The following is a 16,824-nucleotide window of genomic DNA, read 5'->3' on the forward strand; positions in this document are numbered from 1 at the left end:
CGCAGCTCCAGTACGATGTGCAAACAGCCCCGTGGGTACGAGCACAGGCAGACCAGAAAGCCGTGGCGAGGGCGGGGATGGGCCAGCTGGGGCGGAGGAGGAGGACAGACAGCCACGTACACCGGGGAGGGGGGGTGCAGGGAGCTAGACGTAGTCCAGAGAGGCTGGACGCAAAGCTGGGATGGGCAGGAGAGGGAGGCGAGTCTGGTCACAGCAAACAGCATGAAGGGCTGAGCAACGGAGCTGGTGCTGATCACGGAAGGTCACGATCAGACCTGAGTGTCTGGGGTTAACAAGTGGGAAGAACTGATGGGAGAAGCAGCAAGAGACGAGACAGCAAGGCAGGTAAGATACCACACCCAGAGCGGTGCGAGTGAGCGGCAGAAGAAGACGGACTATAGGAAATCAGAGACATCAACGAGGTAGAACCGACTGGATTTGGTGGCTAAGCAATCAGAGGGGCAAAGGGAGAGAGAACATAGGGTGATACCAGGGAAGGCTTGAGAAGGAAACAGAGGTATGCAGAACGGCTGGCAAGAGAACACAAGCTCAGAGTTGGATATGTTGAGTCTGAACTACGGTACCTATGGGTTATCCAAATTAAAGTACCTATTTTCACTCTGGGAATTTGTTCGAAGAAAATAGCCCTGCACATGAAAAAGCTTTACATTTTAATATGTTCAGGATAAAACTATTCACAATAAAGAAAAACCAGAATATAACCGGAATGTCTAAAAATAACACATTAATTGCTTTAAATAACTTATGATGTACTGCATTCCACAGAGTAGATGGATGTATTAAAGCTAATGGTTACAAGGACTATGGAGCAACACAAAACATTCAATATTTAGTTTAAAAAGGATACAGCATTTAGTCACATTATATACAATTACAATCATGGTTTTTAAAAGAAAAAAGGATGAAAGGAAATATATCAAATGGCAGTATTAGCTTTTGGTCACTGATGATGGGATTGGGAGTGATTTTTTTAATTATTTATTTTCCAAAGTAATTTTATAAAGAAACTTTATTATTAATATTTTTAATTAGGTCCATGGCATGTGAGATCTTAGTTCCCTGACTAGGAATCGAACCCACGCCCCCTGCATTACAAAGCAGATTCTTAACCACTGGACCACCAGGGAAGTCCTTCCAAAGTAATTTTAATAAACATTTATAACTCTCACAATGGAAAGTGCACTATTTAAATAATGTGCATTAAAACAATTATTATGGGAGTTTCCAGGAAGGGGTATGGGGAACCTCTTATATCTGTCACATGTTCCCATTTCCTTCTTAAACAAGATTGCTTTAGTAACTCCATCACTTAGAAAGTGTGATTCCAAGCTGTGACTGCAACAATTAAAGCACTATAAGTAGAAGGTTGAAGAGGAAAAGCTCCTTTTATTTTAAGGAATGTGAGTACAAGTTCCATCTTAAAATAGTAGCTATCATTTCCTAGATGTAAGTTTTTAATAAAACTCTCTTGAATTAGTCATTTTTGAATGCTGGTATTGTAAGACAAATGCAAGCTAGGTACAATGTGTACTTCTCAAAATATAAAGAACCTAGTTAGGGTTATAAAGGTAAATAAGACTTTAAAATACAGATAGTATCAATTGAGTACCAACAGTGTGTGTGTATGTATATATATATTCATGTTCCCTTAACATAAATATCATAAATACAAAGCATATATATATATGCGTGTGTACATGTGTGTGCATGCATGTGCAGTAAATCTAAGTTAAGAGCAATAACAGTTGAAACATATTTTAACTAGATCTTTAATATTCTTCTCTGATTAAACTCACCAAATAAATAACCTGTAATACAATGGTATTCTCCTTTCATAGTAGAAAAACAAAAAAAGCCCAAGTACTTTAAATGCGCTTATGATTCTCTTCTTAAAAAATCAGAATCCAAATATGCAAGGAAGCCTTTAAAGCTGTTTTCAATGCTGTCATAAAAGAATGGTTAAGAATTGGTCTCTATCCACAAATTCTGGCCCTAGCTACCACAACAAATAGTTCATCTTGGAGAGTAATGTCATTTTGTCACCGGGCACTTGAGTCAATGCCTCCAGGATACTGGTGGTTTATAATCTTTGATCAAAACTACCTTCGAAAGAGGACTAACAATCCAAATGATCCCTAAAAATTTTATTTTTATTTTTATTTTTTTTTATTTTCTATGACCTTTATTTTTATTTTTTTTTTCCATTTATTTTTATTAGTTGGAGGGTGTGGAGAAAAGGGAACCCTCTTACACTGTTGGTGGGAATGCAAATTAGTACAGCCACTATGGAAAACAGTGTGGAGATTCCTTAAAAAGCTGGAAATAGATCTGCCATATGACCCAGCAATACCACTTCTAGGCATACACACTGAGGAAACCAGATCCGAAAGAGACACGTGCACCCCAATGTTCTTCGCAGCACTGTTTATAATAGCCAGGACATGGAAGCAACCTAGATGCCCATCAGCAGACGAATGGATGAGGAAGCTGTGGTACATATACACCATGGAATATTACTCAGCCATTAAAAAGAATTCATTTGAATCAGTTCTAATGAGATGGGTGAAACTGGAGCCCATTATACAGAGCGAAGTAAGCCAGAAATATAAAGACCATTACAGTATACTAACACATATATATGGAATTTAGAAAGATGGTAACGATAACCTTATATGAAAAAAAAAGAAAAAGAGACTCCCTAAAAATTTTAAATGGCTCCCCACTGCTTTACAAAATAAACTCCGAACGTCTTCACATAGTATCTCAAGGGCCTCCAGGATTTGATCCCTAATTACGTTTTCCTGTTCAAAGGCCCCAAGCCCCAGGCAAAGGTTTCACCTACCCTTTCCTGACACACCCAGCCACCGGGACCTTTGCTCACAGTGCTCACTCCAGCCCCACAGGTCCTCAGGTCTACTCAAAGATCCTTTCAGCCCCAAAGCCTCATTGAGCTCTCTGCCATCACCCACCGCTCCTTCCCCCAGCTTGACCGCTCTCCACACAGCACTGGGGAGCGCTCAGCACACACTCAGTCCTGAAATGTCACCCCAGACCGCCGGGAGCCCTCGGGGGTTCAGACTCCGAGGACTGGCAGCTGGGGCCCACCCCTCACGTCACACCTGGACTGTGCTCACGCCTGCCTACCGGCTCTCACCCATTCAGCACCCTCTAGCCTCACAGTAAGTCGGTCCTGTCCATTATCCATCCTTGCGTTGTAAGAAAAAACTGCAATGTCAGCAAATTAACAGAACAGAGAAAGTAATTTCGCATTTTTTTTTTTAACCTGGATATGCCAAACAAGTACAAAATTAGTAACAGGATGAAAAGAAAAGGTTTTATGGTCCTTTAAAGAGGTATTCTAAGTCACTCCAGAAGTTGATGGGATTTTTTTTTCAACTGTGTCTGATTTCACTTCCAAACTTCTTTTATTTTCTTAACAAAAATAAAAGGAAAATCATCATATTGCTCCTACAACTTTATCGCTGTAAACAGGAGTAAACAGGAGAGGGGAAGGTAGGTAAACATATTTCTCAGGGTGTCCAGGCAGCCAGGAAACAAACAGGGAGGTAAGATCATAAGAAGGGACTAAACTAACTGAGATGTGTGCATGCATGCTTATTCACTCAGTCATGTCTGACTTTTTGTAACCCTTGGACTGTAGCCCGCCAGGCTCCTCTGTCCATGGAATTTTCCAGACAAGAATACTGCCGTGGGTAGTTTCTTCCTCCAGGGGAAGCTGGAGATAACTGAGATGGATGAAGACAAACAATGAAAAGAAGGGACATCGGGCATAACCCTGGAGCAGGCCCTCACTGTTCACTGCTAAATCACGTTCAGCACCCAGGAAGGGCATGACGAATTTGTTGAACAGAATGTGTTTCTCCTTCTTACTTCTACCACTTTGGACTTCAAATGCTTCATGCTTCTTTGGCGATCAAGGTTTCTATACACAGGGAAACCTTGGCTGTGATGATCCTTCCCCCAAGATCTCTGCTTCACCCCGTGACTCCTACCCAGCCTTCAATCACTGTGCTGATGCTGAGCGCTGGATAAAGTCCAGGAAGCCTACCAGCACCCCTCCGCTCTCAGCTTCCTATTCTTTTGTCCAGAAGCTTACTGCAGCCTGTGATGATACATCTGATCAATTCTTTAGCACATGGACAGTAAGCTCCATGAGGGCAGAGAGCCCCACGGCACCACCCTCCAGAACAGCCTGGCATAGTTTTGTTTTTTATTTTACTGTGGTTTCCCAGTAGGATCACAGAGTTTATACCACTCATTTACTACACTCTTTATTCACATGGCTACCTACATGTCTCTGCCATCAGACTGAGTCTCTTGAAGTCAGGGATCTAGCTGATAGTCACATATGTTGAAGACGTGTGTGTATTACTTCCTACTGAAAGCTTGGCACAGTTTCTGACACAAAGTTGTATATCTGTTGTATGTACTCGGTCTCTGCTGAAAGAACACACTGAATGGCCAATTTGCAAGTGGAAAAGATTAGCCAAGGTCATTTCATAAACCAGAAAATGCCTAAAGGAACTAAATTTGCTGTTACCAAGTCTTGAATCGCCTTCTTTTATATGACATACTCAAATTACTTCAATATTAATGCTGTAAAAGGAAGCGAGAGACATTTGGGCAAACACAAAACACTTACAAGAAGCATCAGCATAAAGGATCCCATATAGATGATCAGGAAAAACAACGAAATCATCGTCAGAGTAAGAATTCCACGAATCCACCAGTTTTTCCATCTACAAAGGAAATGTTTGTAAAGTTAGCATCAGTGTATTCTTAAATGTTTGCATCTTGTTTCACTACTGAATTGCCAGACTTAACCGATTGCCCTTAACCACACTTTAGGGATCCCCACGCACCTACTTTACCTTCTACAATAACAATTACCAACCAAATGAAGAGCAATTGCTCAGTCACTGAGAGCTAAAGGAAATGTAAACATTGTTTGCCAAAAGAAAAACCAGCTCACGTTCCACATGAGTGAGAATGGATCCTCTGAGGCTGGGAAGTGAGGTGGCCAACAAGGATGTCTACACATCCCATCCTGGGGTCGTTGGGATGGGAAGGAGGGGCCACGTGCACAGCCCACTCAAAGGATGTCCATCCTTCAGGGTGGTTTATATAAATGGTAATGATGTTACGGTGGGGTACAACAGACAGCAAGGCCTTCTAATGAGAAGAAGTAAAGGAAGGGCGATGCAGAACTGAAACTGGAGAGATTAGCAATTTCAGGAAAAAGAGGAAGGTGTGGGGAGGTCAGACATTGAGGGCAAGGCCAACCAGAAGGTCACTTCTTTCAGCCTGTTTTCCTGAGGGACAGAGCCTTCAGCGGTATTCTCTTCTCCTTGGGCCTTTGCTGGTTCTTGGAGCAGAGTTCCCCCGAGTAAAAACCGTGGCTGGTCCCTGGTAGCTGAGCGGGACTTGACCTGCTCAACCCTCTGCTGTTAGTAAGGGCCTGGGAAGCCCATCTCCCCCCACACAGGGGCACCACACATACCCCTAGGGTACTTTACAAACAGCTGCACTCCTTCTGTGGCTATGTCATGAAAAATGTCAGCAGACCCTGTATGAAACACCCCTAATAACACCTATAGAAGGAATATTCATTGGAAGGACTGATGCTAAAAGCTGAACCCCTAATACTTGATGTAAAGAGTCGACTCATTGGAAAAGACCCCATTGCTGGGAAAGACTGAGGGCAGGAGGAGAAGAAGGCAATAGGGATGAGATGGTTGGATAGCATCACTGACTCAATGGACTTGAGTAAACTCTGGGAGACAGTGCAGGACAGGGAAGCCTGGTATGCTGCAGTCCATGGGACCCCATTCATTTTACATTCTACTAATAATTTCTGCTTTCTATTAATCCATATGATAACATTTAAATTATATCACAGACATTTTGACCCAACATATGATAACACATCAGTTCAGTTCAGTTCAGTCGCTCAGTCGTGTCGGACTCTTTGCGACCCCATGAATCGCAGCACGCCAGGCCACCCTGTCCATCACAAACTCCGAATTTACTCAAACTCATGCCCATCGAGTCGGTGATGCCATCCAGCCATCTCATCCTCTGTCGCCCCCTTCTCCTCCTGCCCCCAATCCCTCCCAGCATCAGACACAGGCACACCCTATTCTAAGTATTCTCCACCCTATAACAGAAATATTAGCTGATTCCATTCATTTGTCAAACACTAATTACATTCCCTGTCTTCAGTCACTCTCCTATATAGTCTAGATACCCAGATCTACTCTTCTCTCAAAAATCCCTTTGATCACGTACTTTCTGCACACAAGACCTAAAATGCCAACATTAAGTCCAAGCTCTTTTAAATTGTTTTCAAGGGTTTGCACAAGTTTGTCAGGTTGTACTTACCCAACTTTATTTCCCTCTCCTGCTTAACTCCACATGTAGACTCATACATTTTTCATGAGACTGAAAGCTTTGGGGCTGTGCTGAAAAGCTACAGCTGAAAGGTTCCATTTGGCTTTGTAGAACGAACTCTTTGAGGATGAATGAATGGACTACAAAACTGAGCTAGGTTGCAGAGCTAGTCAGAGGTAAATAAAAGGACCACAAGCCAGTCTGTGGGTAATAACCCTGTCTTGTTTGCATGAATCTCAGAAAGGTACTTAGCCCTCCTTCATAACTGATTCTCAGACTCAGAATCACTGAGAACATTTTTCAGACAAAGGACACTACCCAAGTGTCAGAAATCAGTCCTTGGTGGGAACGGCAAGGTCCATGTGCACCTCTAACACTAAAGGGCTGGCCTTGAACATCAGAGAACCAGAGATTTAAACAGGGACCTACTCTCTTTTATTATACCAATGCTACTCCTCCCAGAAAAGTTCCCCAACAAGATCAAAGACTTACTTGCCTTATTGTAATTTAAATGACTCCCCAAACCTCCCAAGAAAACCTAATACAAAGTTAAGCACATAAAAGCAGAGATTTAAACATAATATATGTATGCACGGATAAGGTAACCAAAAGTTACCTCTCCAGGGAGAAGCTCTTAACTCCAAACAGAGCTCTGATATGCAAAATATATGTACCATTGTTACTAAAATCCAGAGGAAAGTCTAGTTCCAAACTCAAAATTCTTGACTTCCTTTACCACGCCACCATGATCACCTTAGAGGAAGCCTTAATTTTGAGTCCAGGTCATCACCTCACAGATTGTTTTAGATCAAGGAACGCAGAACCAATAGAGGAGAGTTTCATTCAAGTCTCCCATCTCCAGGACCTCTGTGAGCTAGAAATGAAATTTCTAAAAAGTACATAATTAAGCAGTGATCTTTGCCTGGAAAATCCCATGGACAGAGGAGCCTAGAGGGCTACAGTCCATGGGGTCGCAAAGAGTTGGACACGACTGAAGCAACTAAACAATAACAAGCAGTGTCCTTAAAGGCAATTATCTAAAGCAATGACACACTTATTGCTCAAATCAGTTATGTGACGCACAACGTCTTATTGTTACTACAACTCTTCAGGGGTTTTTATTTCAAAAGTAATAAAACAACAACATTTTTTTTTTCCTTGTGGTACAAGTATCATGAGTTGTCAAAGACCTAGGCTGACAAGGCAGTTCCCCTGCGCCAAGAATCACAGCACAGAGGCACTCTTCGAGAACAAACAAGAAGTTGATGAGCCATCTAGCAAACAGTAGGGTTTTAGAGAAACCCCATCTGCCAGCCTCAGGAGGAAGTGGACAGGAAGCGTGCAGGTTCCCAGGGAGAAGGAAGATGGTGTGAGAGAGTCCAAGAGCATCAGCAAGACTATGCCTGGGTATCTTCAGGGGCTCTCCACCTTCACTAGTGACATTTGGGCCACATCATCCTCTGCGGTGAAGAGCTGTTCCGTGGACTGTCGGACGTCCCCTGGCACCTACCTATTAGGAGCGAGCAGCACCGTCTCTTACTGACAACCTAAAACGTCTCTGTGCATGCGTCCTCAGCCGTGTCCGACTCTGTGACCCCATGGACTGGAGCCCTCCAGGCTCCTCCGTCCGTGAGATTCTCCAGGCAAGAAATACTGCAGTGGGTTGCCGTTTCCTCCTCCTGGGGATCTTCCTGACCCAGGGTTCAAACCCTCGTCTCCTGCGGCTCCTGTATAGGTAGGTGGACTCTTTACCCCTCAGCCATCTGGGAAGCCAGACATTGCTAAATGTTCACAGGTTGTGGGGGATGGTACAAAACCCAAGGCCTCGCCCCTGGAAAGAACTACTAAGTGAGAGTCATTGCTGAAGAAGCTCTTCACTAAAGGAGAAAGCAGCCACTTCACCGGCTAATGAATATTCCTTTCCACAGATCCACGCAAAGGTCAAGAAACAGACTGGGGCACTCGCCAAGGGCCTGAAGACTTTTCAGGCTCCTTCCGGTATCAAGGGCTCATGCTCTTTCTGGCATTATATATTAGAGTCTTAAAAATGAACATAAATCTTGCCCAAGGAATTTCACTTTGAAGATTTCATCTGGACTCTGAACAAGATGGCGGAGGAGTAGGTGGACGTGAAGTACCTTCTCCCCATGGATACATCAGGAATACACCTTCAGACACAGAACGGCTTGCAGAACACAAAAAGCTGAGCGCAGACAGGAGTACCTGACCACCGGAAAAGAATTTATAGGGCCACGCAAAACTCAGTAGGATGAAGGAAGTAGGGGGGGGAAAAGGAGAGTTAGTAGGACTGGACCTGCCCTCAGCAAGTGGGGGAACTGAAGCAGGGGTCTGATTCCCACAACCAGAGGAGAAACAACTGAGGCTGGGAGTGAAGCAGCTGATCTGCGACAGCCCAAATGAAATGAGAATCACACAGACGATCCTTGTCACAGCCATACGTACCCCAGACAGGGACGCATGTTTCCCAGAAGGCACAGCGACTGTGAGGCAAACCCAGGGAGAGGTCTGCTGTTGACTGTGGGGAGTTGGCCCGCGGGGACATGAGGGAGGAGACTGTGGTGGGAAATGCCTGTGGAGGGAAAATCAGGCAGCCATGGAGGCAAGCCGGTACTCCTGAGGCATGAGCAGGGGTGGCGCCATCACCGTAGCCTCTCTCTCCACAGCTGAACAGAGAGGTTGGCCCATCAAACGCCTGAGGCCCCAACAACAGAGAAGGTTCCAAACAGGGGAGCCCTTTTAGCGCCTTACGCACAAAACACCAGAGGAGGACCCCAGTCAGCGGGGCCCCTTTATGTGCCAGACACACGAAGCAACTGAGGCCCCCAGGCAGGGCGGCTGTCTAAGTGCCTGACGGGCAGAGCAACCGAAGAGGATTAGCCAAGGAGACCTTCCGATCGCCAGCCGCCAGAGGCTAGAAAAAGACTCTGAGAGTCCCTTGGACTGCAAGGAGATCCAACTAGTCCATCCTAAAGGAGATCAGTCCTGGGTGTTCATTGGAAGGACTGATGCTGAAGCTGAAACTCCAATACTCTGGGCCACCTGATGCAAAGAACTGACCCATTGGAAAAGACCCCGATGCTGGGAAAGATTGAAGGCAGGAGAAGGGGAGGACAGAGGATGAGATGGTTTGATGGCGTCACTGACTCAATGGACATGAGTTTGAGTAAACTCCAGCAGTTGGCAATGGACAGGGAGGCCTGGCGTGCTGCAGTCCATGGGGTCGCAAAGAGTTGGCCAAGACTGAGTAACTGAACTGAGGGCCATAGCTCCTGCGGCTGAGGCAGTCCGTGTCCCTGCACACTTGGCACTGCCAGGGTTCCCACGACCAAAACAGCTGTGCCACTTTCACATTCAGTCCTCACTGGGGCAGAGCTGCCACAGGTTAGAGAAAGCCCTAATAGCGCCATATCTCCTGTGATGATAGCCGCCAGCGCTCCTGCATAGCCGGTATTGCCAGGGTCCCCGTGATCCAAGCAACCGTGCCACCTCCATGCAGGATCCCCACTGGGACAGAGCTGCCAGAGACTAGAAAAAGTCCTGCGCCTGTGCACACAGGGTCACTTTGGTCATGGCCAACTCCCTGCGACCCTGTGGACTGTAACCTGCCAGGCTTCTCTGTCTGGGGGGTTCTCCAGGCTGGAATACTGGAGTGGGTTGCCATACCCTTCTAGAGCATGATATTTCCTGCTGCTCTAACCTCCAGCTCCCCTGAGTACCTGGTGTTGGCAGGGCCCCCATGACCCAAGTAACTGCGCCACCCCCCCCCCCCACCTGGCCCTCACTGGGGCAGACTCAAGTCCTCAGGGCAGCCTTAGGAGCAAACCCCTGTGGACAAGTCACATGCAGAGGTGGATATAAAACCACCACTGAAATCCAGAGGCAGGGTGACTAAGAAAGCAGATCCAAAACCTTCCCACCAGCTGTACAAGCTTCAGATTAAATCCACACGATCAACTAGGCTGACGCTGTGGCCATAGAATACATGAAAGGACAATGAGAATTCTGACAAAAGACAACGCACTAGTTCTGACAGCTGTGGACATCAGACGCAAGAACACACAGGAGAAGAACCGCATTAGACTACGAGCTGCCCCAGAAGCAGGTCCAGAGACCAGCAGTATTGGAGGGCATCCGAGGGAGGCGAGGTGAACTGAGACTCCCATCGAGGGAACGGACACTGACGGCAGAGACTCAAGAAGAACATTTGAACATTTATTATTTTTATATTTTGACTTGTTCTGTAATTGCTTCTGGATTTTTTTTCTTTTCCTTTTTTTCCCTCTGTTGTTGTAGTTGTCAATTTAATTAGTACTATTCAATTTATTTAAGCTTTTGAGAATTTTTTAAAGCACATTGTTTATTTTTGTTATATACTTCAGCCTCTGTGTTGGCCTTTTATGGTTCTGTGGAGTTTTCCTTATTTTTTTTCTTTCTCTTTTTTAATTTAAATTTTTAAAATTTATTATTCTTTTTTCTACAGTTATTCCTTTGTTTTTCTTCCTACTATTTCTTTCCTGTTGCAGTTAATCTTTAATACATATAAATCTTTATCTACCTCTATTAAACTTTGCATTTCTATTAGTTCTTTCTTCTCTTTTCTTTTTCTCATCACATTTGTTAGCTTTGTTTTCATTGCTTTAAAATTTTCCCAGTTAGCATATTGATTTAGTTTTATTTTCCAGTTTGTGCTTTAGTTAGTTATGTTCTTAACTGGTGGATATCACTTTTGATTTCCTTTGTTCACCAGGTCAATCTATTGTAGGTTTTTTTTTTTTTTGGACTGTTTTGGTTTTGCCTATGGGTGTATATGTATATGTGTATATTCCATTATTTTAGTTATTATTTGCCTGATTTTGTAATTGCCATTTGTCTGGGGTGTGTCTTTTGTTTCTCATTTTTGTGTATTTGTTTTAATCCCATTTAATGCAATAACAAACTACCTGTGGTATCTCCATTTCCAGCCAGAGATCAGGCTCTGAGCCTATGGAGCCAGAGTGCTGACTCCAAGACCCTAGACTACCAGAGATTCCTAACCCTAGGGAGTACCAAATAGCCAGAACTACCCAGCAAGGATCTTATTCAAAATTGATGGAGAAATCAAAAGTTTTACAGACAAGCAAAAGTTAAGAGAATTTAGTACAGTACCAACAAATCAGCTTTACAACAGATGTTAAAGGGACTTACATAGTCAGGAAATACAAGAGAAGAAAAAGATCTAAAAAAAAATAAACCCCAAACAATTAAGAAAATGGCAATAGGAACATATATATCAATAATTACTTTAAATGTAAATGGATTAAATGTTCCAACCAAAAGACACAGACTGACTGAATGGATACAAAAACCCATATATATGATGTCTACAAGAAACCCACTTCAGACCTAAAGACACATATAGACTGAAAGTGAGATTCTGGAAAAAGATATTCCACGCAAATGGAAATCAAAAGAAAGTTGGAGTAGCAATCCTTGTATCAGACAAAATCAACCTTAAAATAAAGACTATTACAAGAGACATGGAAGGGCACTACATAATGATCAATGGATCGATTCAAGAGGAAGACAACTGACAGTAACACAATAGTAGTAGGAGATTTTAACACCCCACTTACACCAATGGACAGATCATCAAAACAGAAAATTAATAAGAAAATACAAGCCTTAAAATGACACATTAGATCAGGTGAACCTCATTGATATCTTCAGGGCCTTCCATCCAAATGCAGAAGAATATACTTTCTTCTCAAGTGCATATGGAACATTCTCTGGAACAGACCACATCTTGGTTTACAAATCAAACCTCAGTAAATTTAAGAAAACTGAAATAATATCAAGCCTTTTTTCTGATCACAATGCTATGAGACTAGATATCAATTAAAAGAAAAAAAATGTAAAAATACAAACACATGGAAATTAAACAATACATTTCTAAATAATGAACAGGTTACTGAAGAAATCAAAAGGGAAATAAAAAAATTCCTAGAAACAAATGACAATGAAAACACACCAACTCAAAACCTGTAGTTTGCAGCAAAAACAGTTATAAGAGGGAAGTCTATAGCAATACAATCCTACCTCAAGAAACAAGAAAAACATCAAATAGATAATCTAACTTTACACCTAAAACAATTGGAAAAAACAACAACAACAACAACAAAAAAATCCCAAAGTTAGCAGAAGAAAAGAAATCATAAAGATCAAAGCAGAAATAAATGAAAGAAACAATAGTAAAGATTAATAAAGCTAAAAGCTGGTTCTTTGAGAAGATAAACAAAATAGACAAATTTTTAGCCAGACTCATCAAGGAAAAAAGAAGAATCAAACATACAAAATTAGAAGTGAAAAAGAAGAGGCTACAACAAACAATGCAGAAATACAAAGGATACAAGAGACGACTATGAGCAACTATATGGCAATTAAATGGAAAACCTGAAAGAAGTGGACAGATTCTTAGAAAACTTCAATCTTCCAAGACTGACCCAGGAAGAAATAGAAATTATGAACAATCCAATTACAAGCAATGAAATCGAAACTGTGATCAAAAATCTCCCAAAAAACAAAAGCCCAGGGCCAGATGTCTTCACAGGTGAATTTTGTCACACATTTAGAGAAGAGCTCCAGTCAGAATGGCCATCATAAAAAAGTCTACAAACAATAAATGCTGGAGAGGGTATGGAGAAAGGGAACCTTCTGTTGGTGGGAATATAAATTAATATAGTCACTATGGAAGACAGCATGGAGATTCCTTAAAAAATTAGCAGGGAAAAAAAAAAACACCATATGACCCAGCAATCCCACTACTAGTTATATATCCTGAAGAAACCAAAATTTAAAAAGACACATGTACCCCAATATCCACTGCAGCACTATTTACAACAGCCAGAACATGGAAGCAACCCAGAGGTCCACTGACAGATAAATGGATGAAAATGTGGTGCATATATACAATGGAATATTACCCAGCCATAAAAAGGAACTGCTCTGAGTCAGTTCTAATGAGGCAGATGAACCGAGAGCCTATTATACAGAGTGAAGTATGTCAGAAAGAGAAGGATAAATATTGTATATTAACAGAAATATATGGAGTCTAGAAAGATGGTACCTATGAATTTATTTGCAGGGCAGCAATGGAGAAACAGACATAGAGAACAGATTACTGGACACGGGGCGGGGGGAGGAAGGGGAGGATATGTATGCAGAGAGTAACATGGAAACCTACGTTACCATGTGTAAGACAGACAGCCAATGGGAATCTGCCGTATGACTCCGGGAGCTCAAAGAGGGGCTCGGTAACAACCTAGAGGGGTGGGCTGGGGGAGAGGTTCAGGAGAGAGGCAACATGTGTATGCCTGTGGCTGATTCGTGCTGGTACTTGGCAGAAAACAACAAAATTCTGTAAAGCAATTATCCTTCAATTAAAAATAAATGAATAAAATTCAAAAATTTTATCTGAAGAAAATAATTATGGATGCTAAGTAAAAGTTAGCTATAAAAACATACATTTAAAGCAGAGTTGGTTTTAATTGTGAAAATTTAGAAATTGGCTATCTAGCAACATCAACATTTAAGTAAACTGAACTATAGCTGTACAAGGAATATATCATGCAGCCATTCAAGTATTTACATATATTTAAGGATGTTGTTTCTAATACCATGGAATGAAAATGAAAATAGCAAGGCAGAAAGGAGTACAATGCTGCTTTTACATTACACACAGAGGCACACATATGCACACAGTGCAAAAAACATTTCAAAGATAAACATCACAGTATTTCCATCAGTAATGTCTCAGTTGGAGGGTTACAGGTTTTTTTCTGCAATCCAGGTATATTTCTTATGCAACTAGTAGTTTTACTCCTATGCATCTACAATTTCTAAATCTTTGCCAGGCAGAATATTTGGGATATTAAATAAAAAGAGGCTAAGATGTGTAAAACATACCTTTTAAAATATTTATTTAATTTTTACAGAGAAGTTTCTTGAGAAGATTCAAGGTAGTCATTTATTATCTGCTGTTTATTTTTTAAAAGCGAAATCATTAATAAATAGAGTGCAATGCTTTGCTTCAGAATGTGGCTCTATCACTTGCTGGCTACATGACCCTGGATATGACACATATCTGTTCAGTTTCTCCATTTATACAACAGGTATAATATAACCATACCTGTGTTATAGGGTTGATGTGATAATAAATTAGTCAACACAAGTAAAGTGCTTGGAGAAGCACCCAGCAAATATACATGGTCAATAAATACCAGCTACTATTACCTGCTATTGTTGCTTTATGCCAGGAAAAAAAAATATTAAGAAAAATCTTGTTATGAGTGACACACAGGAATCCAGCATTATTCTTATATGACATCAACAAAGAAAAAAATCCAGATCCGAGATAGACCAGATGAGATTTTAAAGCAAAGGTACGTCTGTGAACTAGGTCATGAAAACAACTAGGAACAAGAAATATTAAAGTAATAATCATATTTTTAATAAGGCAGCAAAATTTGTTCCTGTTGGCTAAAAAACATGAAAACTTTGCCTTGAACCAGTTTATTCTAATATGGCTATCCTCTAGGAAATTAAAAATCAGAAAAGCTCATATTTTATTTACTAGATGTGACTAAATCAGTAAAGTTATGACTCATGAGTAGTAAAAATCAATTTAGTATTCCAGCATTTTTTTGTCCAAGAACCTAGAACAGTTATCAAAAGTAAGAGAAATCAGAGTGCATCACACACAGTTATGGCAAGAATTGCTTCATCACATTTTTGCAGCAGTTAAAATATAATTTGTGTCTCTCTCGGGGCATGGTGGAAAACAGACCTCTTATTGTGTGTCACAGTATTAAGAAATTGTAGAAAAAGTGTTCTGCACCAATATTTAAGATTTTATATGTTCATCTGGGTAACAGATTATACACTTCTTTTGCCTTTATAAATTTTATAATTCATACTACAATGGAGGGTAATATAAAATTAGGTTGTTATTAGACATTTAAAGGTATAACAGAAATACAAAATGGTAAAGTGTTGTGGAGTCTTTGGACAATGATTTTAAATTCCATTAGAAGGAAAAAAATTACCTATTTCCATCTGGCATTTGAAAAACAGAGGATAGAGGATACAGAATTTTCTTTATTAGATGTCCCAGTATCAGAAAAGGCAACTTGATGTGATAAATGGCTCACTGGCTTCAGAAACCTGGCAGACAGGGGCAGAAATGCCAGGTCCACAACTTATTAGCTTTGTAACATTCACCAGCTAACCTCTCAGACTTGGTTTTCTGAAACTTAAGAATTTAAAGATCAATGAAAGGATGTATATCAAGCCTCCAACACTGTGTTCATATATGGTGAAAAATGTAAAAGTCTTCTCTCAGCTCTAAAACTCACAAAAAGTGAAATTTCTTATACCAGTGTAAGAAATGGTCCAGGATAACCTCACAGCTTATCTTGTTCACCCCTCAGATTGACCTTCAACCAATCGTACCTTGAAGACAAACCAGACAGAGCTTTCTTGAGGATCTCGGGGGTTCTATCTAGGGATGGTGGAATTTCTGGAATATCAGAATCTGTTCTGGAATCCAAGTCTCCATATCTGTCATCAATATCTGTTTCCTAAAATTAAAGAAAAAAGAAAATCACTTTGCAAAATAAAAGGGAAAAAAGTGCATGCTTGCCAATACATCTATTTATTGCTCAGAGTACCAACTCTCATTTCCATAACTTAAAAAAAAAAAAACTATTAACCTATCTTGAATATGCAAGCACTGTTGGACATCCTAGTTAGTAAAGTTCCTGTTAAAGTCTATCAACATAAAGGATTAATTTAAACAAAAAACACAAAAAGAAATTTCTATACTATCTAAATTAGAAATTTACCACAGAATCAAATATTATTTCTCTGCTTAACAGAAAATATAGTGTTTGTGTGAATGTAGATTCTGATCAATGGTACATGAGTGAGTGAGTGAGTGAAGTCGCTCAGTCGTGTCCAACTCCCTGTGACCCCATGGACTGTAGCCTACCAGGCTCTTCTGTTCATGTACAATGGTACATAGTCTCTTTTTCAGTCGATTGCAATCAAAGCATCTACAATAAGAGTAATATCTTACACTGGCATGGCATTTTAGATAGATAGTGAAGCTGAATCTGACCTCTGTACCCCGACACTGAATTAAATCTCTGAGACTTCTGGGTGAAGTTAAAGAAGAATAGCTTTATTGCTTTGCCAGGTAAAGGAAGCCACAGCAGGCTAATGCCCTCAAAATCGTGTGTCCCAACTTGGAGAGAGTAGTGAGAAGTTTTATAGTTATGAGGTGTGATCAATTTGTGGACATTCGTGCGACTGGTTGGTGGTAAGTAGGGTCAGCAT

At 41.3% G+C, this 16,824-nt stretch overlaps 1 protein-coding gene across 2 annotated transcripts in view; it reads right to left on the bottom strand.

Moving 5' to 3' along the window:
• CDS1 (CDP-diacylglycerol synthase 1) overlaps positions 1 to 16,824 on the bottom strand; it is a 69,011-nt gene that overhangs the window by 40,333 nt on the left and 11,854 nt on the right. For both annotated transcript variants that reach the window (XM_070458198.1, XM_020892786.2), the window contains exons 2-3: positions 15,940 to 16,067; positions 4,685 to 4,781 (exon numbers count right to left, since the gene is read on the bottom strand). In XM_070458198.1, the coding sequence (XP_070314299.1) occupies positions 4,685 to 4,781; positions 15,940 to 16,067 (225 nt within the window). The remainder of the gene's footprint in view (positions 1 to 4,684; positions 4,782 to 15,939; positions 16,068 to 16,824) is intronic.

Source organism: Odocoileus virginianus, chromosome 29 (assembly GCF_023699985.2).
Source record: "Odocoileus virginianus isolate 20LAN1187 ecotype Illinois chromosome 29, Ovbor_1.2, whole genome shotgun sequence".
Classification (NCBI taxonomy): Eukaryota; Metazoa; Chordata; class Mammalia; order Artiodactyla; family Cervidae; genus Odocoileus; species Odocoileus virginianus.